The sequence below is a fragment of the Ochlerotatus camptorhynchus genome, unplaced genomic scaffold, assembly GCF_037179485.1.
Source record: "Ochlerotatus camptorhynchus isolate MF236.1 unplaced genomic scaffold, CSIRO-AGI_Acam_v1.1 ptg000250l, whole genome shotgun sequence".
NCBI classification, from domain to species: domain Eukaryota; kingdom Metazoa; phylum Arthropoda; class Insecta; order Diptera; family Culicidae; genus Ochlerotatus; species Ochlerotatus camptorhynchus.
This window is the reverse complement of record NW_027040740.1, coordinates 1,579,625-1,604,750: the sequence shown is the minus strand read 5'-3', so window position 1 is coordinate 1,604,750 and position 25,126 is coordinate 1,579,625. Positions and strand designations below refer to the sequence as shown.

General features: G+C 38.6%; 2 protein-coding genes across 2 annotated transcripts in view; both read right to left on the bottom strand.

Moving 5' to 3' along the window:
• Positions 1-22,835, bottom strand: part of LOC135704900 (cytokine receptor-like) — a 45,252-nt gene extending 22,417 nt beyond the window's left edge. The window contains exons 1-3 of the mRNA XM_065226441.1: positions 22,650-22,835; positions 22,470-22,564; positions 9,936-10,012 (exon numbers count right to left, since the gene is read on the bottom strand). Coding sequence (XP_065082513.1) covers positions 9,936-10,005 — 70 coding nt within the window. The 5' untranslated portion in view covers positions 10,006-10,012; positions 22,470-22,564; positions 22,650-22,835. The remainder of the gene's footprint in view (positions 1-9,935; positions 10,013-22,469; positions 22,565-22,649) is intronic.
• LOC135704901 (protein quick-to-court-like) lies at positions 15,443-17,053 on the bottom strand. The gene is given in 3 exon segments (XM_065226442.1): positions 15,443-16,199; positions 16,202-16,283; positions 17,042-17,053. Coding segments are annotated over 3 exon segments (579 nt in total). The 3' UTR covers positions 15,443-15,714.
• Positions 22,836-25,126: the final 2,291 nt, after the last annotated feature.

Genomic DNA, 25,126 nt, shown 5'->3' with positions numbered 1-25,126 from the left:
ATAATAAGCTCTATCTACTGTTTCCAATTAGCGCAATTTCTCAGAACTCAAAAGTGCTTGGGTGAATACGAAACCGCGTTTCAATAAAATCCTATTTTGAGAACATTTTATTTTTTTTAGTATTACTAGAAACTTTTTTTTTAATTATAGTCACTTTAACGCTCTTGGATCATTCGTGACTTGTCCGGGGGTGAGATTTGAACTCGAGACTGTGGCGTGAGAGGTATGAATGCTAACCACTACGCCGGGGTCGCCCTCATTATTAGAAACTAAAAAGTTAGACTTTTTCACCAAACACAATTTTTTTTTTTCATGTCCGTTTGTTATATTCATAGAAAAAAAAACACGGCATACATTTAGGCGCAGTGCGAAAATGACATAAATGGGTCCAACCAAAATCCATTACCCTACATCGGGGCAAGTTGAAACGCGTAGGGAAGTTGAAACGGTAGATATCGTTTAAACTTACCCCGGTGTACCTTAACTATGATGCTTACTATCAAAACATTGAACTGGTGTTTCTGGATACGAGCTTTTGCTCTGACTTTGGAATTCAATAACTGAATCCCACTAATTTCCAATTAATGTTGTACTAAGCACGTACGTATTGGAAACCAAACATTTGATTTGAGAAAAGTCACAGGATTCTATTCTGCATCATTCTACTGAAGTACATAATGATGATGCATGCCTGAGATCAAATTGAAATCTAAATTTGATGTTGTTATTTCGCTGATAATGATTACTCACGTTGCTGTCGTTTTGGTCGTTTTAACGGTTAAAATATCATAATTGAGAGCAAACAAATCTTCCTGTGACATCACATTAAAAACTAATTCTGCTAACAGTGAGAGCAAACAAAAACTTAATTTGATATCCATTTTTCCTGTTGATAGCAAAACAAGTATTCAATTTGATGTTATGCTAAGGCAATGAAATCAAACCCGCAACAACATATTTCTGAAGAGCAAATGTACAGCAAAATGAAAACAAAATTAGGTATGAAATTTGTCGATTGCGTAAACTGAAATCAAATTATGATTTCAGTTTGATGTTGATATCAAAACTTGATTTCAATTTGCTGTCATTTTGATGCTGTACTTTGCTTGGGAACCCCATATGATCGTTATACCCCTTTCTTCTCTACTTTGCTGAAATATGCATTAACATTTTGTTCAATATTGAAAGTATCGTCTTCTGATAGGGAAAACAACTGCCTATTTCGTTATCATAAAATGCAACCTTCACTCTCTTCTCTGCTTCAGAGACCTTATTTTATACTAATGATGGAGCAACTGATGTAACGTATTTTTGGGTATTGCTTTATCCCATGTATGGCGTTTTTGTGAACTATACTGAGGTGCAAATCAACAAAAAATGTGAGAAGAAATAGTGTCAGTTTCTATTGTAGTTGATGTCGAATTTAGTGCATATTGATCACAACAAAATAGCTCAACATTGACCAACCCAATGCAGTTTTGTAGGGAAAATTCTGTCAGTTCTTAACCATTACCTTAAATTTAAATATCTCATGCGTAAGATGAACGCTGGTCTGATTATGCTAACATTAATTGTCGCGTGTTTTGAACCATAACCGAAAAATTTAAATACCTGAAAAATTTAAGATAAAGTATGATAGTCAAAAATGAATGACATACATGCGTAGTTCTACGACATACTGCGGTCGTGTCTAGGACACAACCCTTTATTTTATTTTTATTTATTTTTTCTGTCAGTCACTTCTTCGTTCGACCAAAATGAGTTCAGTTTCGAACCCCTTCGGATACACGCAAGCAAAAGAACGTAAGAATTCCATAAGAAACACTTATGAATTTTAGCCATAAGAAATGAGGGCACCTTTAACGCCGTCAGCAGAACAGTAACGCAGATCATGTCAGCGCTACAGCGAAAATGGCGAGAGGACCAGCTAGAAAGTAGTAATGTGCTCACACAAGTGCGAAGTGAAAGCCGAAGCCGGGAAAACTCTCCGTCAGAGTAGGCTGAATCCACCACCGGGGTTAACCGAGTAGAACGTGACGCTGGGAGCTAAATGGCTCAGAAATTGGAGAGACGATCAGCGAACTGGAAGCGCCAATTAGCTGAGGTAATGTGAGGTGCGTAATGCACGGCCCCCTCCGAAGTAATACGACAAGTGGTTCCGGAGGAAAAGGGCAAGGCGTCCAAGGAGGTTTTAGTGCGGTAAGAATCCCACACACCGGGTCACCGCGACTGTGCGCCCAGTCATCAAGCAGTGGCACGAGTGCCTTTTAAAAGTTTCCTCCTTACCAAAAAAAAAAAAACAAAACAAAAAAACACACCAACAAACACACAGGCCAGACGCCAGGGTGGTCAGTGTGCCCGTTGAAAGCTATTCCTCGGGTGTCTAAGAAAATTGAGAGATGCTACAAATGCATGGGCTTCGGTCATCAGGCAAGAAACTTCAAAGGCCGTGACAGATCTGATCTGTGTAGGAAATGCGCAGAGAAGGGAGACGTTGCAAAAGACTGTACAAAGCAACCGAGGTGCATGCTCTGCAAAAAGGAGGACGGAAACGGCCATGTGACGGGAAGTTTCAGGTGCCCAGAGTTCAAGAAGGCGATGGTGGGCCAGCAATAATGGAGGTAACCCAAATAAATCTCAATCATCAGCACAGCAACTGTTGTGGAAGTCGACAACGGAAACAAAGTGCGACGTTGCTATTATTGCAGAGCCATATCGAGTCCCTCTCGAGAATGGTAACTGGGTGGCCGATAGAGCAGGAATGGCGGCCATACAAGTTATGGGCAGGTATCCCATTCAACAAGTGGTGGTGGGCTCATACGAAGGTTTCGTGATCGCCAAAATCAATGGAATCTATGTATGTAGTTGCTACGCACCCCCGAGATGGACAGTTCCACATGATGCTAGATGAGCTCCCCGGAGAGCTCATTGGACGGAAACCAGTCGTCATCGCAGGAGATTTCAATACTTGGGCAGTGGACTGGGCGAGCAGGTGTACCAACGCAAGAGGGTATAGCCTGCTGGAAGCTCTGGCAAAGTTGAACGTCCGTCTGGCCAACTTAGGAATCAGCAGCACCTTCCGCAAAGATGGTAAGGAATCTATTATCGACGTCACTTTCTGCAGTACATCGCTAGTGACAAATATGAACTGGAGAGTGTGCGAAGAGTACACCCATAGTGACTATCAGGCAATCCGGTACAGTATCGGCGAACGGACACCAGTGGAAATGCGGAGGACGAAAGTAAGCGAGCGGAAGTGGAAGACGAAGGCATTCAATAAAAATCTCTTCATCGAAGCTCTAAGGGTAGACAGCAGCATCCCGGGTCTAAGCGCGAACGAGTTGACCGAATCATTAGCAAGGGCATGTGACACAACTATGCCGAGAAAACTGGAACCAACGAACAGGCGGCGTCCAGCTTACTGGTGCTACTCCGTGCTACTTGTCTTCTAGCCAGAAGGCGCGTTCAGAGAGCATGAACGGAAGCAGACAGAGAGGAGCGCAGGGTGGTGTTCCGAGAGACCAGGGCTGCACTAAAACGAAAGATAAAGCTGAGCAAGTCTAACAGCTTCAAGGAGCCGTACCGCGATGCCGATACCAACCCCTGGGGTAACGCATACCGAGTCGCGATGGCGAAGATCAGAGGTCCAACGATGTCGGTTGAAATGTGTCCCAACAAGCTGAAAGTCATCGTGGAGGGACTTTTCCCACAGCATGACCCAACGACCTGGCCACCTACACCATATGGCGAGGAAGATGGAGACAACGTTGAACAAGTCTCCAACGAGGAACTCATAGCAGCAGCGAAAGGGTTGAAGGCGAATAAAGCTCCCGGCCCGGATGGAATTCCCAACGTGGGGCGTTGAAGGCGGCAATCCAGACGTTCCCGAACATGTTCAGGATGGTGCTGCAGAAATGTCTGGACGAGGGTCAGTTCTTTGATAGGTGGAAGATACAAAAGCTTGTGCTGTTGCCGAAGTCCGGAAAACCGCTGGGGGATCCTGCATCGTATAGGCCAATATGCTTGCTGGATACTGTCGGAAAGCTCTTGGAGAAGATCATCCCGAACAGGCTGACGAAATGCACGGAGAGTGAACACGGGTTGTCGGATAGGCAGTTCGGATTCCGGAAAGGGAGATCGACGGTGGATGTAATTCGGACAGTGATTGACAGAGCCGAGAAAGCTTCCAAACAGAAGCGGAGAGGAAATCGATACTGCACAGTGATTACGATTGATGTGAAAAATGCAATAGCGCCAGCTGAGAGGCCATCGCCAAGGCGCTCCATAGAATGAGGGTTTTAGACTACCTCTGCAGGATTCTAAGTAGTTACTTCCAGAACCGGGTCCTGGTCTACGAGACAGACACAGGGTAGAAATCGCTTAGAATCACGGCGGGAGTTCCACAAGGCTCCATTCTAGGTCCCACGCTGTGGAATGGAATGTACAATGGCGTGCTGACGCTCAAGCTGCCCAAAGGAGTTAAGATCGTTGGCTTTGCGGACGATGTCGTCTTGACGGAAACCGGTGACACGCTGGAAGAAGTGGAAATGCTGGCGGCCGAGGCGATAGATACGATTGGTACCTCGATGCAAGGAGCGAAGCTGCAGATAGTCCACCACAAAACAGAAGTGATGTTGGTAAGTAACTGCAAAGCAGTGCAGCGGCCAGAAATCACCGTTGGAGAGCACACCATTGTTTCGAAGCACGTGCTGAAGTATCTGGGAGTGATGATCGACGACCGGCTAAACTTTAACAGCAACATCGAATATGCTTGCGAGAAAGCGGCGAAGGTCATCAACGCAATAGCCAGAATCATGCCGAACAATTCTGGTCCAAGCAGCAGCAAGAGGCGTCTTATGGCTAGTGTGTTCTCATCGATACTAAGGTACGGAGGTCCAGCCTGGATTGAAGCGCTGAAAACTAAGCAGAACCAAAGGAAATTGAGCAGTACATTCCGGCTCATGGCCATGGGAGTCGTGAGTGCGTCCAGAACCATTTCGTTAGAGGCAGTATGCGTTATCGCCGGTATGATCCCAATCGGCATCACCTTGGCGGAGGACTACGAGTGCTATATGACGAAAGAAACCAGAGGAGTACGAAAAATGGTGAGAACGGGGTCGATGGCTAAGTGGCAGCAGGAGTGGGATGCAGCAGAGAACGGTAGATGGACACACAGGCTAATACCGATTCTTTCGACCTGGATGAACAGGAAGCATGGAGAAGTCAACTTCCACTTGACGCAGTTCCTGTCTGGTCATGGCTACTTCAGGAAGTACCTGCATCGGTTCGGACACACAACGTCACTCTTCTGTCCGGAGTGTGGGAATGTGGAAGAATCACCAGAGCACGTGGTCTTCGAATGTCCTAGATTTGATGCTGTGCGAGAGGAGATGCTAACCCTTAGCACGGAAAATTTCGTCGAAGAAATGTGTCGAGAGGAGGGCACCTTTAACGCCGTCAGCAGAGCAGTAACGCAGCGCTGCAGCGAAAATGGCGAGAGGACCAGCTAGAAAGTAGTAATGTGCTCACACAAGTGCGAAGTGAAAGCCGAAGCCGAGAGAACTCTCCATCAGAGTAGGCTGAATCCACCACCGGGGTTAACCGAGTAGAACGCGATGCTGGGAGCTAAATGGCTCACAAATTGGAAAGACGATCAGCGAACTGGAAGCGCCAATTAGCTGAGGTAAAGTGAGGTGCGTAATGCACGGCCCCCTCCGAAGTAATATTGGTTCCGGGGGAAAAGGGCAAGGCGTCCAAGGACGTTTTAGTGCGGTGTGTGGGATTCTTGCAGAGAAGTGTATGGACATTACGACTAATACCGATTCTTTCGACCTTACTGAACAGAAAACACGGAGAAGTCAACTTCCACCTACCGCAGTTCCTCTCGGGCCACGGCTGCGTCAGGAAATACCTGCATCGGTTCGGACACGCAGCGCCACCCCTTTGTCCGGAGTGTGGCAACGTCGATGAAACGCCGGAGCATGTTATCTTCGACTGTCCTAGGTTCGAGGCAGTGATGTCCTTCCTTAACATGAAGAATGTCGTCGATGAAATGTGACGAGAGAAGGGCACTTGGAATGCCGTCAACAGAGCACGCAGATTATGGCGGAACTGCTGCGTAAATGGAGAGATGCAAATTTTAAGCCCCTTCCATTAAGAGAATTCGGAAGATTTTTCTCCTAATAGGAAGGGCTTAAAATTTGTATCAAAAGGCATAAATCTATAGTAGGTACCGTCTGGCATGCTCAGTGCTCGGTATCAATATTCGTGACTGTGTTAGGGAAACCACTTTTTCCCATCAAAGGCTCGTTTTCTGATGACTAAATTACGCATTTTCGTGTTCAAAACGCACGGAATTTTTGATTTATTCAATAGAAAATAAAAGAAAGCGAAAATTGATTGGATCAATTTCTTTACATTCGAGATTTTTTTTTTCTTTTTTCTAGCGTCCTAGAGAAAACTTTACCTTAATTCGAAGTGTTTGTGTGTACCACTTCAATACTTGACGCATTTGACCACAAACGTTTTGTTGCTGGATACATTATCAAAGAGCTGGGGGTGATGTGGCTGGCATCAAGGCGAGCGAACGTTCAATGAAAATTAACTCTTCAACAAATTTATGGTGGTCTTGAAAAGAACCGTTTTGTCGTGATGGTTGAGTAATGCTGAACTATTAAGTGAACACACAGATGAGGCTGGTGAGCTGTATTTTGTTTGGAACGAGGGTAACGTGCTTGGCATAGATGGCCCACAACGACTCACGAAGAGTAAACGTAATTTTAAGCTGCCATGTGTTAACTGTTTACAATTCAATTTTGAAAGCGATAAGTATTGCTTTTCTGTAATTATGACCAAATTAGCGTGGGTAATTTTTTTCCATTTTCTTTCTCTATTTTAAACTTTGATGACAAATGTATGTACCATTTTCTTCCATTAATTTTTTTTTTGTTGGAACCAATTGCATCAAACTTTGATTTCATTTCATAACGTAGGAGGAACAATACGACCGCACAAATTTGGAGTTTGATGCATACAGTTTAAAGCACCAACATTTTGCAACAAGTGTCCTGGTTATATAAAGAGCAACCGTACCAGTCGTTGCTATTTGTGCACTATTTTACTTACGCCATTTTGGCTTAATCACTCCTCTCCACACCGGTCGTTGCTATCAGAGTCATAATTTAAGTTACCGTTTTCCACACCGGCAAAACAAACTTTTGACGTTTATTCAAAATAGCAACCATCTGAAATGTAAATTCATGAACTCACTACTTCCCAAGGTGCGGATTGCTATTTCCCCCACCTGAATAGCAACTCCAGGTACGCAAGTAGCGTTATGGTAGAGGTTGGTAAATGTGCCTTATTTACTCATTGGTACGGTTGCTCTAAGTATTGCAAACCTTAAGAAGCTGTCAAAGTTCTACCGCCTGTATAAAAAGAGCTGGATACTGAAGAAAATATAGTGTGCATTGAAAAATTGAAGTATATTTGCTGGCGATTCTTCGAAGCCTTGTTCATTTGATAGCTGTAGTAGAACTTCTTCTTCTTGGAATTAATACGTAAAACAGACATAAATCTCTTGATATTGTGGAAAATATGCAGTGTTTTGAGCTGACCTTGCATCTTTCCATTCACAAGAATTTTGCAAGAAGGATGACAAATGAAATCGAGCCCTTAACAATACCTGTAATACCCAAGGTTTCACCCCTTTCTATGTTTCTCAATTGCGTAAAATTGAATGTTTCTAAATCCTTTTATAAGCCCCCTGTTCCCTAGAGCTAGTCTAAAAAAGAATGGCCGCATTACCTTGACAATTATCCTTTTCGGTCACTCTGTGTATCTTTACTCCTATGGTAAAACCCCATAAGCAAACGTCAGTCTGTGCGAGAAACATGTTAGACATTACCTTACCCTTTCACTCCAGTGAAAAATCTCATAAGATCATGTTAACCCGAGCAGGAACCGATAGCTAATCGATAACAAATGAATATCTTAATGTGGTATGATACCAGATTTCGGTATGCTTGTGGTATAAAACCTTGTTTTGATATTATTCAGTTATCGAAATATTTTGTAAAATGTAAAATGAACACCAAAATAACAAAATATGTATGGTCTTTCAGTTTTTAGACAATAACACCTAAAAGAGTTATTGAATTGGTATTAGAAGACCTTCAAAATAACAAACTTAGGTATTCTGGCATCAAAAAAGCGTCTGTTATCCGTTTGTTATTGTAATAACTAAATTATTTATTAGTCCGTTATTCGTAGAACATTTTTGAGGTATTATTTTTAGTATTTTACCTCTTATGTCAGCCTCACTAATACCATATAAGTTATTTTTTCCTGCTCGGGAATCTTTGCATGAAGAGACGGTGGCTCTCTGGTACCATGGTGGAGTGAAAAGATAAGACAAAATCCGCATCACTTCGGGATTTTACCATAGGAGTAAAGAGTTAAAATGCCACCGTCAACGTCAATACTTACACGTTATTTCAAAACTACTCAAGTTTGGGTAGAATCCTTCCAGATCGATCACAACTGAACCTACTCAAAAATGGGTAAACTATGTTGGGAGTGACAAGCTGACACATGAGCAACATTGGCATGGATCCGACCGACGTTGTTCAATTGTTAACCTGTCATTCCCAACATAGTTGACCCATTTTTTGATAGATTCAGTTTTGAACGATCAGGGTGGATTTTACTCAAATTTGGGTAGTTTTCAAATAGCGTGTACTGAGCATGCAACCAAATATATGTTTTTCTTTCATAATGGCCAATTTTACAAACGTAAACACTGACTTTTCCACGAATTTCTTGAGAATGAAAACTCGTTCAAGTAAGCCACCACGATGCTTGAGTATAAGGAAAGTCCCCATAGCTGATATAAATGCTGGGTTACATGGATTGACTTTGAATTACAAAATATTTACGAAAGAATCCATTGCTTACATTTCCGACATTGGCCCATATGAAGACTCAGTGTCGAATCACGCAAATTTAATTTTGACAGATCGATGTCAACTATACCAGTTATACCACTGAGGAAATACAAAAAGAGGATCAACTTTTAGTCAGCAGTTTTGCATGAAGTTCCACATATGTTATGTGACAATGTTCAACGCCCAGCAGGCCTGGGTTCAATCCCAGTCGGCGCCGCCGGGATGTTCTGAGGCATAACATCTCTGATCACGCCTTCCTTCGGATGGGAAGTAAAGCCGTTGGTCCCCGGTTCATGAGTTGATGGGTCGATAGGTAGGGTCCAGGTGTGGGAGCTGCCTTCCTGGCACGTCAGTAGCATTGGTGCTCAGCACGAAAAACAAGATCGACGGAAAAACAAACCAAAGGAAAAAAAAATGTTCAACGCCACACGCTAAAAGCACTGATGCTGCTGCTGATCATGATAACCGACCGGACACCACCACACACGGTGATTGAATAAACACCGTTCAGTGAGACTGGGTGGAATTCGATTTTGAAATCTGTGTTAGGGAAAGCGCTTTTTACAGGCAATCGGTGATAATTTTGATCACAATTGCAACAGTTAGACATTTGTGTAATTTTCAATAGTGACCTATTGAAAATTAATAAAGTGTTCATTGTAGCAGATTCGTAGTTTAGAATTAAAATGCATCCGCTATTGACAGAGTTATATGTGGTCAAAACCTGACCACTTTTCGTAATGCGGTCGATTTTGATTATTTGAAATTACACCCTTAATGTGTTGCCGAAAATCGTAATCCTACGTCAAAAAACAGACGCACACACGCATATTCCGATCCTGTCGAGCTGAGTCGATTGGTATATGACAATTGGCCCTCCGGGCCTCAGATCGACAGTCGGTTTTCCAAGCTATATGTTCACCCTTCTTTGTACGAAGGGTAAAAAGAACTATAACACTATGATGCAAATAATTCCAATATTGTACTTACATCCCAATCCTAGTACCGAACGGATGCACAGCTGCAATGTTAAAGATAATAATACTCGTCTCTGTAGCATAGCGGATCTGAAAAGGAATTGAAAAAAAGCAGACACTGTAAGTTAAGATTATTTAACGAAAATAAGTTCTGAATCAGGGATGTTTTTTTTATTGAGTATCAGCTTAGTTTTCAAGACTTGACCCATTTGAATAAATTTTGCTTCTATCTTTGACAATACAGCAGAAGGACTAGCCTATGTTGGCAGCTTGAACACTGCCCAACAAACAATTCAGAGTCACAAATAAGCATACATATTGAATAAATGCTTTATAACAGTGTACAATGCTGAATAAAATGGGTTGTCAAATTATGTGCTGAAAAAACTCATTGAGAACGATAGATGCGCCTTTATTCCGCTGTTTGCTTTGATTTGATTAATATACTTAATAAAAGCTATACAAACGACGACTGTCTTCCTGATTCAACACCAGAAGTTTGATCTAATAACATACTGAATAAGTGTAATTTGCACATACATTGACGCTTTAATTCGACTGTTTTCAATTGATTTAATAACATGCTTTATTATACGTCTAATAGTTGTTTTTTAGCTCCATTATTAGATTTCATTGCATTGCTTAACAATATTGCCGAATAAAGGTGAATACAGTCAGCATAATAGCTCTTGTACCACTATGCGTCCATGTTTTAATTGCATGCTTTGTAAATGCTTTACAAACGGCGTATTCATTCATTATTCCACAACACTGTTTCAGACTAACAACAAAACAAAATTGGTAGCATAGTGGTTACCGTTTCCGCTTTCCAAGTAGAAGGTCGGGAGTTCAATCCCAACCTTAACCCTTTTTTTTATTTATTTTCTACGCTCAATTAGTTTATATCGTAATCATAGATCGTATCACTCACGACAACCAATTCATCGATCTATCGAAAAGAATAGCCAAGCATCCTTTCCATCGAAATTAGATAGATGGAGAGGTAACATTGGTCTCATGTAAAACAACTATGAATGAATAAATCATTCTCACATCTCCTTGAACTAGCTAGAGTCACGACTGGGAGTGCTGATAGGTATTCAGATTGAAGCTTGTATTACTTATTTAGTTGCCCGCCCATATAATGTACTCTAGGATAGCTCAGATGGCACGGCAAGCGGCTGGTGATCGGAAAGTCATGGTTCAAATCCCCCCTATTAACGACATGTGTGTATGTATGTATGTAATAAATTTTCTAGTATCTGTTGTTGTGGGTGGGTGCGTGCTTCGAAAGAAATACTGACACCAACAATCACAATAACTAGAACAACCCAGCTCTGCCCCGTTCTTATTTCCGGATTAATTATCTCGTAGTTGAATAATCGTTTAATAAATGTATAATACTGTCTAATTAAACATTATTTCAAATGAGAATCAAGCGACTACATACACCTTTATATCATCGCTGTTTAAGGAAGTAATGATGTCTAATAAACGCTGAATAATCAAAAAATTGATCGAATAAGCTCTGTTACAACTCTTGTAAGTCGAATAAAAGCTTCTCGACATACCTTATTCAACACCAAATATTTCAATGTTGTGGTTGAATAAATTCTCCAGATTTGTGTGAAGCCTGAATAGAAGTTATTATTCGAAATAGTACAAGTATTATTAAGAATGCAGTTGAATAAAATCGTCAAGAATTCGTTTCTACAATAGGCAATTGTTAGTTGGGTGGATTCCGTGTGTATTGTTTCAATACAGTTATGGAAAAAATGCTGTTACGTGTGCGCGTAGATACATCCGCGTAGTAATACGATTGAATAAGTAAATCCGTTTCGAACGAAATATCTAAATTATGTAAGTTACGAAAAACGCGCAAATTGCGAACGCGGCGCGAGACAACCGTAGAGAAAAAACAGCTTATCTTTTAAAGAGTGCCACCAAAATAAATGTGATAGCCTATGTTGGCAAGTTGATTAATTTTGGTTTCCTCTCTAGGTATTCTACTTATTCTACTATTGAGCTTTGCTTCAATTTAGTTATTTTACCGCACATATCAATCATTCCATGAAAAAACCAGCCAGTATCGCACCCAACGTCAGTGCCTATACTTAAGCGTACTACAACGCAGCTCTCAACAAAGGAGTAACAAGTGTGATACTATCACTGCTAGACTCGATCTTTGGTTCTCTCATGCAGTGGTTCATCAGCAAACAAATGTATGCGTCTCTAGCAATTTTTTAGCGAATACCACCAACAGAACTTCGAAAACCAAAAAAGCCCAAAATTCAAACAGAAAACCGAAAAAACGAACAAACGCGCAACCGATTCTAAACAACAATTGAAAAGAGAAAAAAGGATAATTGATAATTTGAAGTACCTAACAACTCTATACTAAAATAACAAAAAGAAAAATAATATGAAATAAGTACATTTCAAAATACGCCAAAAAAATCAGATAAGATAAAAAAATAAAACCGCAAATTTCAAACTCCACATTCAAAAGTAATATGTTACATGACTTGCTAAGAAACAATGAAATAAGGGGGTTATTGCAAATTATTTTAATGAAAATACCGGTTTAGTTTGCCGCTAACGCCATCTCCCTCAAGAAGTATCGAATAGAATGTACATTAGACTGATGCAAAATTTGTAATTTTCGCTCCACAGTACTAAAAAACGGTTCCAAATTGGGTCCTGATTAGTCTCCCAAAAATTGAACTTATTTGGTAAGAAACTTACTTGGCACAAATCATTTGAAGTTTATATGGAATTAATATGGGAAAACCAAACTTTTTCCAAATTGCAATGTTCAAAAGTTCAGTGGCTATTCTTATGGGAAATTTTCTCAGCCACAACCTTCCAGAATGAATCATTAATAACTTTTGTTTCTTACTTTTTATCGGAAAGCGATTTTCAACAAAGTTGTACCTGAGAAAATTTCCAACAATCTCAGGTATCATTTTTTAAAGCAGAGCAATATGGTGAATTTCTAGATAAATATGAACAAAAGAGTTGGTTTTCCCATAGTAATATTCATATAAACTTCAAATGGTTTGTGCCAAGTAAGTTTCGTTCATATTTTGGAAGGCTAATCAGGATTCAATATGCAGCCGTTTGAGCACTGTGGAGCCAAAATTTCAAATTTAGCATCAGTCTAATGTACATTATTTATTCTAACTAGCAGTCTTCATGAAAACATGTATCATGTTGAGCTTGTGTACAAAAATCCAAGCGAATGTTTAGCTGTTTGTTTCACGCCATACACTATTGTGTATATTGTTTGTATACGGGTTTAAACACGGGATTGTGCACAGTACAAAATGTGTGCGAGGTACACTTTAGTTTTTGCACCTGCTTGTTCCCCACATTCTATAGGGTTTTTAACTAATTTCCGTCCTACTAAACATAACAACGTTTCCCAAAAAGCGAGGTCGTTAATTGCTTACTTTGGAATCCCTTGGACTTTTTCTCTAACGCTTCGTATTTTATTTCGTGCTTCACGGGCAATTTTCTTCCGTAGATCGTCCTTGGTTGGTTGGTTCTAATATGATACCGCCTTTTTTGGTCGGTTTGATGTCTACCATATGTTATTGAATTGCCATGGTGATCTGGGACGAGGCTCACGTTCAAAGTCGCTGGTCCACCGAGCGTTCCGTGTGCGAAAGGAGAATGAAAGAAATACGAAAGGGATCAGTTTCAAGAAGTGACAGTTTCATCAGATTCCCTAACTAACCATACTCAAGCAAAGTAAAAATATACAAGCTATATTGCGACTATATGGTTACTTGGATACTCATATGGCCGTCAGAATGGTTCATCGGTTGCGAAGTGAAGTATTTCTGAAAGTGATGCGTAATATTTCTCAATGTTTTGATTTTATCCTAACGTTACCTCAATGTTATATCACTGACAAGCAGACAAAACACATTGAACATTTATCATTGTAAACCCTACCGCCATCTGTCGTATACACTATGATGGGCAATACACTCAACAGATGGTTGTAGTGTGTAAACGTCAAACGCTAAGGAATTGATTATATGCACCACAAGTGTCAGTACTACCAACTAAGAAACATTTAAATTTACCGTTAAAACTATTTTGATGAACGTTTTAAGAGTGTTATGTCTGCTTGTCTGTGATCATACCTTCACTATCGCAACTTCGGGTAATCTGCGAAAGTACTTGCATTTTTCTCAGGCACTTTTGATCTAACTGCAATTACTCATACTCATACTCGAAATGTGCCACGACCAAATTGGCACAACGACGCCCTATACGCTCTCTGACCGAAGCGCAGAGAAGTCTAACACTGCTTATTGACGCCAAACTCGGTCTAACGCATTAAAACGCCATTGAAACGGCATATCGGATGAAGATAACAATTGATTCGGTCGGAGCGCTTCTTTTGTTTTTTGGGAATAATGGGTGCAAACCTTCACACTAAGAAAATAATACCGAACTCGGTTTCATTTTCTACCGACTCTTCGGTTACCAACGAGAAACCGAATAAATGGTTTAAAAACATTTTTTCAGACGTATTTATCCAAGCAGACCCGACAGACAGATATAAATGAAGACTGAACCGAAAAGTACGGTAAAGTATCGACATTTACGAATTCGCTACGTGAAAACCGAGAAACTCGGTAAACTGAACCGAATATTGCTAAAACGTGTTAAACATCAAACGCTTAAACGTTAAACGTTCCACTTGCGGAAAATTTAACCGAAAACTCGGTTCTCTAAACGGAGTCTAAAATTAGTCAGCCATTTTTTCTCACGTGTGCTCGTTGGACGTGTGCAAAACTTAAGTAAAAATGGAAAAAGTTCTGCAGGTGCAACAGGAGGATGCACATTTGAATGACATACATATTATGTGAGTATTTGAAACTAACGGTATGATTTTATTTGCAGGCATCTTGTGCTATAGTTAGTTTCTACTGCCGTGAAAATGTACAAGGTGAGGTACAAGGTTATGTCTCTGGCTTGCAAAGGCATTTTAAAAACCATTTGAATAAGAATGACTTCAAAGTCAGCGATATTTTTTTTAACTGTGCTTTTCCACGCTGTAACTCGTTGCCAAAACAAATTAAATAAATATATTTTATACATTTCTTTGACACAACTGGTTTTATTTTTATGAAAGTTCGAAGCAACGCCTCCTTAATCAAAATTTAAAGCAGAGTTTGAAGTCAAAACCGTGCGCTGCTCAAGAGAACTGAATTCCGTAATTACAACAGGTGGGTCGGTTTGTTTGACAGCGTTCGGTAATTCTTGAGTAAACCGATGTTCGGTTATTTCTGCTAAAATTTATTTTTTGTCAACCGAGATTTTCGGTAACTTTGACAGATTGTGGGTAACAAAAAGAACTAACGACAGCTCGGTTATTCCGAACAGACTACCGAGCGTTCAGCAGATAAAAACTCGGTTGAAATCAAACCGAGTTCGGTAATATTTTCTAAGTGTGTTCATATCACGCGTTCTCATTGACTTCGTTCGGTAACTTATTAACTAAAGTATCGTACCTAACGCATAATTGATTTGTTAACTATGAAATCATGGATTTATTTGAAGTTTTCTGCTCGATAGGCCCAAAATGGGCGATTAGGCCGAAGTAGTTCTCTACTCTAATGCTTCTTGATTCTAAATTCGTTCTACGAGTTTCAATTCCGTCCTAACGCATTGTTGGACATGCGATACTGCTGTTCATCTGCCTGTTGCTGTTTAACTAGCTACTCAATGCGAGCTTTGTACATCTCGACAAGCCACTGCTTCTCGGCATCAATTTAATTGTCGCTTCCGCAAGCACAATCCTGCGTGTGTACGTACGAATCCTTGGAATGGATCGACGAGGTCGTAACGTCCTTGAAATGTCTAGAATCGGCAAACGAGCTCTGCATCTCCGAGGTGGACATCTTGTCCATGAACTGCACCTGGTGGATGCCATGATTGTGCAGATGATGCCGGGGACTAGCTTTGCTACACTAGTCCGTTTGATCCGCAATCGGTTAAATACCCTGAGAGCTGGGCGTGTTTGCATCGTTGGTGGTGTTCTCCCGCACCGTTACGGCGTCACTGGAATTTGAACGTTCCTCCGGGGAACTGAGCGATGCCTTGAAGAGCCGCAGCTCAACAACCTCTTTAGTAAGTCTTAGAATTTCAGTATCACGCTGCTCCAGGTCTATGCGAGCTTGCGAGAGCAGCTCCTTCAGTCGTCTGATCTGGCGCTAAGCCCGCTGGGTTGGGGTAAGGTAGTCCTCACCCGTCTGTACTGTACTACGTATTTTATCTTACGGCCACTGAACGTGGTGTCATTGCGGGCCACGTACGGATGGTCGCGTTCTATTTCTGTGGACTTAACAATACGAGGAGACGATTTTTTTGCAAATCCGTCATCACTCGTTTCTCAGAACGGCCGTCCCGGCCAATTTTCCTTGCAAGTGCGTGATTTGCCCTTTATCACCTATTGGGGGTCTCCAAGATTCCAGGTTCGCCAGAAATGTGAAAATCCACCGATATTAATTATGGGCAAATCACCCACGACGCAGCTAATAATTGTTCAACTTACCCGTGCAGCAGCTTGAATCCAAATGACCTTTCACCAACTGGCAGAAAATGTGTATGAAAAGTCATGACCTACCTAGTTATTATCCATCTCATAGTTACACACCTGTGTATAATCCTTATGGGCGGGGTTATAGCGCGCTTATGAGCCGCGCGCTTCGACCGTCACCAAATGAGAATTTAACATAAGCGCGACAAAATCAAACTGTATAACATTAAAAAGCAGCCTGCCGCTGCCGGTGAGGTTTTGCCCATTTTCAAGAAAGGAGTTATTATAAAAATAGATAACGCCAGCTGGTTTTTCCCGAAGACTTTACAAAAGAATACAAACAAACGAAATTATCATGCAAACATAGCTAGGATTTACTGTACTTCATATTTCGTAAATTTGCTTTGCTTTATATCGTAAATCGCCTACAATGAATTTTTCATAATTTACCGTCAAAAGTCGCTCGCCAGCTGGCAAAATAAATGGAGTGAAGAGAGTTTGGGACGATGACTATATTCGATCATCTCTAAATGGTGTCGAAAAGGATTCTGTGACACTACCCCGAACGCCATATCCCCGAACGCCGTGCACGGTCCATACAAATTTTAAAAAATTTCTATGGAAAATTGTCTACGCAGGGGGAGTTCAAGAATCCCAAAAAAACTGTCTACGTAGTTAATGAACAGCCTCTTAATGGCTCAAGGGGGTTTCCCATCTTTGAAAATATAACAATAGGAATAATTAATTCTTTGGATATACGATAAAGAAGGGAATATTCCCTTCTTTTAATATATAAAAGAGAACATAATCAATTCGTTAAATATATGATAAGGAAGGGAATATTCCCTTCTTTGAAAATAGAACAAAAGGAAATAATTAATTATTGGATAAACGATAAAGAAGGGAATATTCCTTTCTTTGAATATATAAAAGAGAAAATAATTAATTCTTTGGATGTATGGTAAAGAAGGGAATATTCCCTTCTTTTAATATATAAGGAAAATATGCAATCAATAGCTTTTGGCAAGGGATTCGGGGTAATGACCATTTGGGATAATAACGTGTGGAATAATGTTATAAATTTGTAATCGATAGTTCAACGTTCCATGCACCGATTTTTCAATCCATAACGAGAAATTCTTCAACTCAGGTCGAACAATTCTTTGATAAGGTTTGACAGTTTCCGACTGGTTGAATTGGATTGCATATTAGACCCTTTGACTTTTTAAATGGTGAACAAAGTGCTCGAAAACTTGAAGGTTGTCATTTTCTTAAGAGCTATAAAATGGTTTGGAATTGATAAATACATAGTTCCATAAAAGTAAACGTCAATTTAGTAAAGTGAAACTAATCAGAGAGTTTAATCATAAAAAATATATTAAATCAAATGTGTAAAATTTATCGAGAAAATTTGTATTCAGAAGATGTATTATTCAGTGTGCAAGATAATCACTTACTACGTTTTTCTACGTCAATGGATGGAGAGATCCATATTCAGGGCCTTGCATTGGCGCTTTGTAATAAATAAAATATGTATATTAAGCTGTTCTGTAATATAAAACTGAAATATAATATCAAATGGCCAAAACAAAAGTGATAAATTACTAATTTCATCATCTTTTCTGGGGAATGATAAATTCTGGGGAATGCTTTTTTGGGGAATGGTACATTCTGGGGAATGGTACATTCTGGGGAATGGTACATTCTGGGGAATGGTGCATTCTGGGGAATGGTGCATTCTGGGGAAATGTTTTCTGGGGAATATTATAGAATCAATGATAGTTTTTTATTGGAATTTAGAAACACTTAATTTGCTGTTTGCTGTTCACAATCTGAAGCCTTTCTGCTCTTACAACTGAGCCGCCTCATTGAATCGCATTCATAAAAAACGAAGCCATCTTGTCATTAAATCGTCGTTAAACACTCTAATACCCCGGACAGACTATGGCTTATATCATGTCATATAGGCTGTCTTGCAATGAGCACTCATACATAGGATTTCCAGTGAAAACTAGATGTATGAGTGCTCATTGCAAGACAGTCTATATTACATGATATAAGCCATAGTCTGTACGGGGTATAATACCCCGTTCACATTACAGCGCATATAGGCTGTAATGTGAACGGGATATAACAAACATAAAAATAAAGCTGCCCAAATTTTAAGTTTTGTTTTTAATTTTCATTACGAAAATCGAATGGCTATGAAGTAGCTTCCGTTATATTTTATTTCGAGGATGCAGAATAATGATAATTCTAACTTTATTTTAAAAATGAAATATAATTTATTAACAAATTAACAAAAGGCCGAAAAAACTCGTAGTTTTTTCGGCTTTTTGTGTTTTTGGCCTTTCGTGATTCGGCCTTTTGTGTATTTCGGCCTTTTGTAATTCGGCCTTTCGTAGTACTCCCATATTATGATCTAATACTTAATATGAAATATTATTGGTATAGATGAAAACTGGAATAACCCATCAGCGAGAAACCATTTTACTTTTGTTCTGTATGTTGAACATAGTGTTGGAAGTAGTGCGCAGTAATCACACAATAATGCGCTATGCGTAGGGAAAAGTTCGCGAATCATAGTGAACACTTGCTTCACTGATTTACATGAATCAATTTTAAAAATGCTCTTATATGTACCTAGACATAATAATTATATTAGCAAATTAAGTGCTTCTAAATTCTAATAAAAAATTATCATTTGTATTCAGTATAAATTCCAAAACGAAATTTCCTTCTAAAAAATGTACCCTTCTTTTGATCCCTTGCTGTTCTTCCATTTGTCTTAATTTCGGGGTAATGGCCATTCGGGGTAGTAGGGCATTCGGGGTAATGGCCATTCTGGGTAGTGGCATTCGGGGTAACGGCGTTCGAGGTTATGGCGTTCGGGGTAGTGACATTCGGGGTAGTGTCACAGAATCGTCGAAAAGTCCTTGGTTCAAAGGGTTGGAGATGGGTCGAGACTTCATTCGTATAATGTCTCGCCTCATGTCCAATCACTATTCGTTAAACACTCACTTGTTCCGTGTTGGGCTGGGATGTCAACCAGACCACCCAGAATCAGCATTAACAGATATTCAATATAAGCGCATGCCGATTTTCATACAAAATTGACAACTTTGACAAGATGTATCTTTGTTCTCTTTAGATCAATTGAACTGAAACGTTCGCCACAGAACTACAAATATGTTCAATTTTACGATTAAAAAATACAATTTTTTTGGGAGCACCGGATAGTGAGATACTAGGTAAAATTGTTCGAAATAATAGCAGTTTTTAATTTAAAAAATTTATGTACTGCAAATATCGTAAGGTTCAATTTACTTTGATGCATTTTCGAAAAATGCCACTGTGCGATGGAATGAACTATGTGCAGCGATTGTACTACATTACCCCGAATGTGAAAAGAACGAACAGTCAGTTTGTCCCATCAAGCAAAGTAATCGCATATCAGTCCCATCCTGAAATTCAATCGTTCATAGTTCAAGTTAAAGTTCTGCTTTTCGAATTGCCATATTTTTCGCTGATATAACAGAACATGCAAGCTTCATTGTGATTCATGGTACACTTTTTCTGCCTGTGGACATGCGTTAGCTTCGAAACTTCTAACCAAACTGGGAAATCTATCAGATCACAAAAACTTGAAAAAAAAAAACTTTCAAAGGTATTATTGATTATTTTACACAAAGACGAGCAAGTAATATTAAATCTTTGTATTGTATGCTAATGTCAATTGACTGTAACAAAAATAGTATGCTAAAATAAAATAAAATTTGAAAAAAATGATATGCAAAATTTACTAGAAGATCATTACTTTATTGGTGAGAAGTTTCTAATAAGCCCTCCCAGTTCCTCTGTATACAGAACAAATCTGATACTATAATCAGAATTGCTCAGTCTGCATGAAGCAGCCGATTGCATCAAGGAAGTTCTATTAACAACCAAGAATTAAACATAACCCTTTGCTTCAGTACCGGCAACCTCCATGTCCATGGGGAGGGGATTATATTCCTTAGGGTAACTGATGATGGTTGGACCTATTTAGGGCGTTTTCACACGACGTCAACATTCATGTCGTATTTTTTTATGAATTCAACATATAATCACAGACAAACAGACGTAACACTTCATTGTGTATCTTCGTTCACGCATTTAACGGTTTATTTGAATATTATCAGTTCCGCGAACTACTCGCCGCAACGCTGGCATCGGATCACTTTGCCGTTTCTATACATTCTATAGAAATTTTATGCAATATTGTTTGCGAGTTAGTGAGCAAGCTTGTTTTCCGCGAGAAGCCCGAGAGATGTCGTTACTGAGGTCCTATGTTTTGAGATACTATGTTTTGAAGAAAAACTTTTTCAAAGAGTTACGTCTGTTTGTCTGTGATATAATTATGAAAAATGCGTGATTAGGGGAAAGATTTATCTTTCTTGTTTCTAATAATAACATAAAAAGTTAAATATTATGAACAAATAATTTTATAAAACGTTTTTATTCAGCAAAGAATTATGATGTTGGTTGGACCTATACTGATCTTGGTTGGACCTAAAAAATGATGATGGTTGGACCTATTTTCGCAAATGCTAGTTTAGCCCATATTTTTTCAAAAACTTTGTTTAGAGCTTATTGGTATCATAAAAAAACCCTTTTTATACAGTTTTTATGAATTTGCTATTTAAAAAATCAAGAAATTTGAGTTTAACTTCGTTTTTTAAAAAAGTTCACTTTCCACGCATTAGCTATTCATAATGGCTCATTTTCTCGGAAATCCTCTTGAAGATTTTCGACCGAATAACTCTTTTCTTTAGCCATTTTTTCAATCGAAGAAACTGATCACTCGGCCAAAACGAAATCGAATTTCAAATCAGCTGCGCATAAAGGATGAAGACAAACCGAAGCGCACCTAGCGACCGTCTTAGGAAACACATAGGTCCAACCATCATCATGCATAGGTCCAACCATGATCATATTTATCTATTCGAATTTCGTTATTTATTCAAACATTTTAGTGAAACCAATGGATAAATGGCGTACTAACGTGTTGTTTAAACCTTAAAGCAGTATTTTACTGCATGAGAAAATAAAAATAAATGTAAAAAATATTTCTTTTTTGTATGTTTGAAAGTAAGGCATGATGACGAGCTAATGCGTAGAAAGTGAACTGTTTGAAAACACATTGAAACTCAATTGTTTTGAAGTTTTTTTCTCAATAAAACACCCATGCAAATTGAAATAGTTTTTTTATGATAGTAAAGTGACCTTTGAAAAAAAAAAATTAGCGAAGATTGACTAAACTAGCGATTGAAAAAATAGGTCCAACCATCATCAGTTTTTGGATAGGTCCAACCAGAGTCAATTACCCTACTTTATCAACATAAAATATCAGCACGAAGTTGAAATATTAATTATTAAACAAAACAAAACAAAAATATGTTGATTATAGCCAATTCTTATTACAAGGAGAGGATTTTTGTCATCCGGCATATTTTTTCGGAAATCCAGCAAATATTTCGAAAGTTATTGAGTATTTCTAAATCATGTATGTAAACGTTGCATGTTAAGATCATTGTTTAAGGGTAGGTATGTGTAATTTTCAAAAATATTAGATTTTGGATGTAAAATTGAAGGGTGCTCATCTTGCCCCAGGTGGCGATCTTGCCCCAAATAGGAAATAGTGCCATTAATTAGCTATCAAACTGAGTTTAAGAATGAAATTATAAAATCCTTCATATGGCACGTTTTCTCGGTAAGTTAATGATTGAATATTTAGAATAGTGAAATGCTCGCATCTTGCCATCCAACGTTTTCCATGATTTTGAATAATTTGGCACGAACATCTAAACAAAATGTTGTTGGGCAATGAACGAGCAAAGTATCTCATAGCCTATGATGCCTTTGATAAACAGCACGAGCGAGAATACATTTTTCGTAAACAAAATCTATTGATACATTGATACACGCTTCACACACACACATACTCACTGTTTGAATTCCCAGAATCAGAAATTAAATTACGAGATCATTTTGATGAAATATTAACGTAAACCGTAAAACCGACTATTGAATAACACAATTTCCTAGAATAAAAACGAAATACATCGATTAGAAGTAGAAAATTTCAATTAATTATCATGTTTTGTATAATTCCAAGAAAAATATTACCTATCGGTTTCGATGGTGGGTATTTGTTGCTGATTATAATTTACTTGATATTTAGCACTGATATCACATAACACACTATTTCAGATCAACGTGCTGGAAAGTATCAAATTTACGGATGGATATTTAACTAATATTTAAAATTCATTTTCAAAATAAAGCTTTCGAACGCACTCTAAAGACTTCAGTCCAACGCTCCTTACTAGTGACTGGACTGCTAAAATCAGGGGAAACATGTGAGAAGGGTATAACTCGAAACATAAACAATGACTTTGAACGTCGATTTCTCTTGAATGACAACACACATACGGAATCTGACTAAACCATCTCATAGAACAAACATTGTTCTGTCAGATGATTTAGTTAGTTTGAGTGGGTGTGTTGTCATTCGTAAGAAACCGACGATCCAAGTCATTGTTTACGTTTCGAGTTAGACCTTTCTGACATGTTTCCCCTGAAATGTATACACGGTAACCATTAATATGTAAAATTTCACAGATTTCGTGAAAAAAGGGGACTACACGCTATTTCAAAACTCCCCAAATTTGGGTAAAATTCACCCAGACGGTCAAAACAGGACCAACCCAAAAATGGGTAAACTGTATAGATAGTGACGAGGGGTTTCTATCAACGTTAATTACCGGTCAGTGCCAGTCAGATTACCGAAAATTACTTGGATTACTTTTCAAGTAATTAAAATTACTTTATTACTTTGAAATTACTTTTATTACTCTCGATTACCGAAATTACTACGATTACTTGAATATTTTTAGGAATTACTTTGAAATTACTCAATTATTCAATGATTAACAATGTTTCCATATATGGAATTGTTTGAGAAATACGATGAATTCCAAGCTCTATTAATAAAAATGAGCTGCACAGCAAAAAACAAAACTGGAATCATGTTAAACTTATATTTCAAACTGAGTTAATACCTAATAAAAAATAACCATAAACAAACGATAACCCAAATCATTGAACTATTCCACAAATGGTTTGGATGATACCCAGAACACGTCGTTAAGCAAATTAACCATACAATTTTTATTAGGGGAGGTTAAAATAATGTTTCATTGAAAAATCTGAATTTGAAAGTTTTACTGTAAATACTTTATTTCAATGAAGCAAGACTTGTCTGTTGCTTTTGTATTGATTTAGATTTTGAAATTTTCGCGCACTGGCACAAAATAATTGGCGAGATAATTCTCAAACACTTTTTCGAAGGGACGTTTATATTTTTAAGATGCTTAACAACCCCCTTTTTTACTGTAAATTTTTCAAATACCATGATTTTCATTGTTGTGAACCATGAATTTCGTTGTGATTTTATGGTAATGGACAAAAATGTCCAATGTTTTGACAGTAAATATCATGGTTACAATGACAATGAAAATCATTGTATTTTTTTTACGGGTTGTCACTCCCAACACAGTTTACCCATTTTTGGGTAGGTTCAGTTTTTACCGATATGGGTGGATTCTACTCAAATTGGGATAGTGTTGAAATAGCGTGAACCCATAAAATATGCAATACCCCGTTCACCTTACAGCGTATATCACGTGATATACGCTGTCTTGCAATGAACACTTATATATCTAGTTTTCACTGGAAATCCTATGTATGAGCGCTCATTGCAAGACAGCTGTAAACCCAGCAAACCTCAATACGCCTTTTTAATGCACCACCAACGTAGAGTGCGCCACGCGAGTTCGAGAAGAAACGTCAATCAAACCGTTTGTTTACATCAGAATAAGTATTTTCCCCAACGCAAATAACAGCATTTTTCATTCAAAAAGCACTTTTCTAATTTTCCATTTTTCTCAACAAAAATATTCCTGAACACCAGCAGGATCTCTTTTTTTAAATTTTTCAACTATGTAGATTAAGTTTTGCAGTATCTCAGATGAATCAATTTATCAGGAAAAGTAAAAAAGTGTTCCGCTTCCTATGTCTCAAGGCAAACATTAATGCTCACAACCCTCTTTTGACGTTGGATAACGTCTTTCGGCAACATCCCGAATAGAAATTGTAATGTAGGAAACATCAGCAGACATCTTCAATACATTAAATTTTAATGTGTATTGCTGTACCCTTAATGTATTCAGACTTCAGTGTGACATCCAAGTACATAAAAATACATTAGCCTCAAACGTTACATCAGAATCAAACGTCTTGACGATGTAAAATTTGACATCAGAATACATCCAATGACAACAGAACCAAACGTTACATAAGAATCAAACTTCATCACGATGTAATTTGTTGCACGCATAAAACATCAGAATACATCCAATTACAACAGAACCTAACGTTACATAAGAATCAAACTTCATCACGATGTAATTTGTTGCACGCATAAAACATCAGAATACATCCAATTACAACAGAACCTAACGTTACATTAGAATCAAACTTCATCACGATGTAATTTGTTGCACGCATAAAACATCAGAATACATCCAATGACAACAGAACCA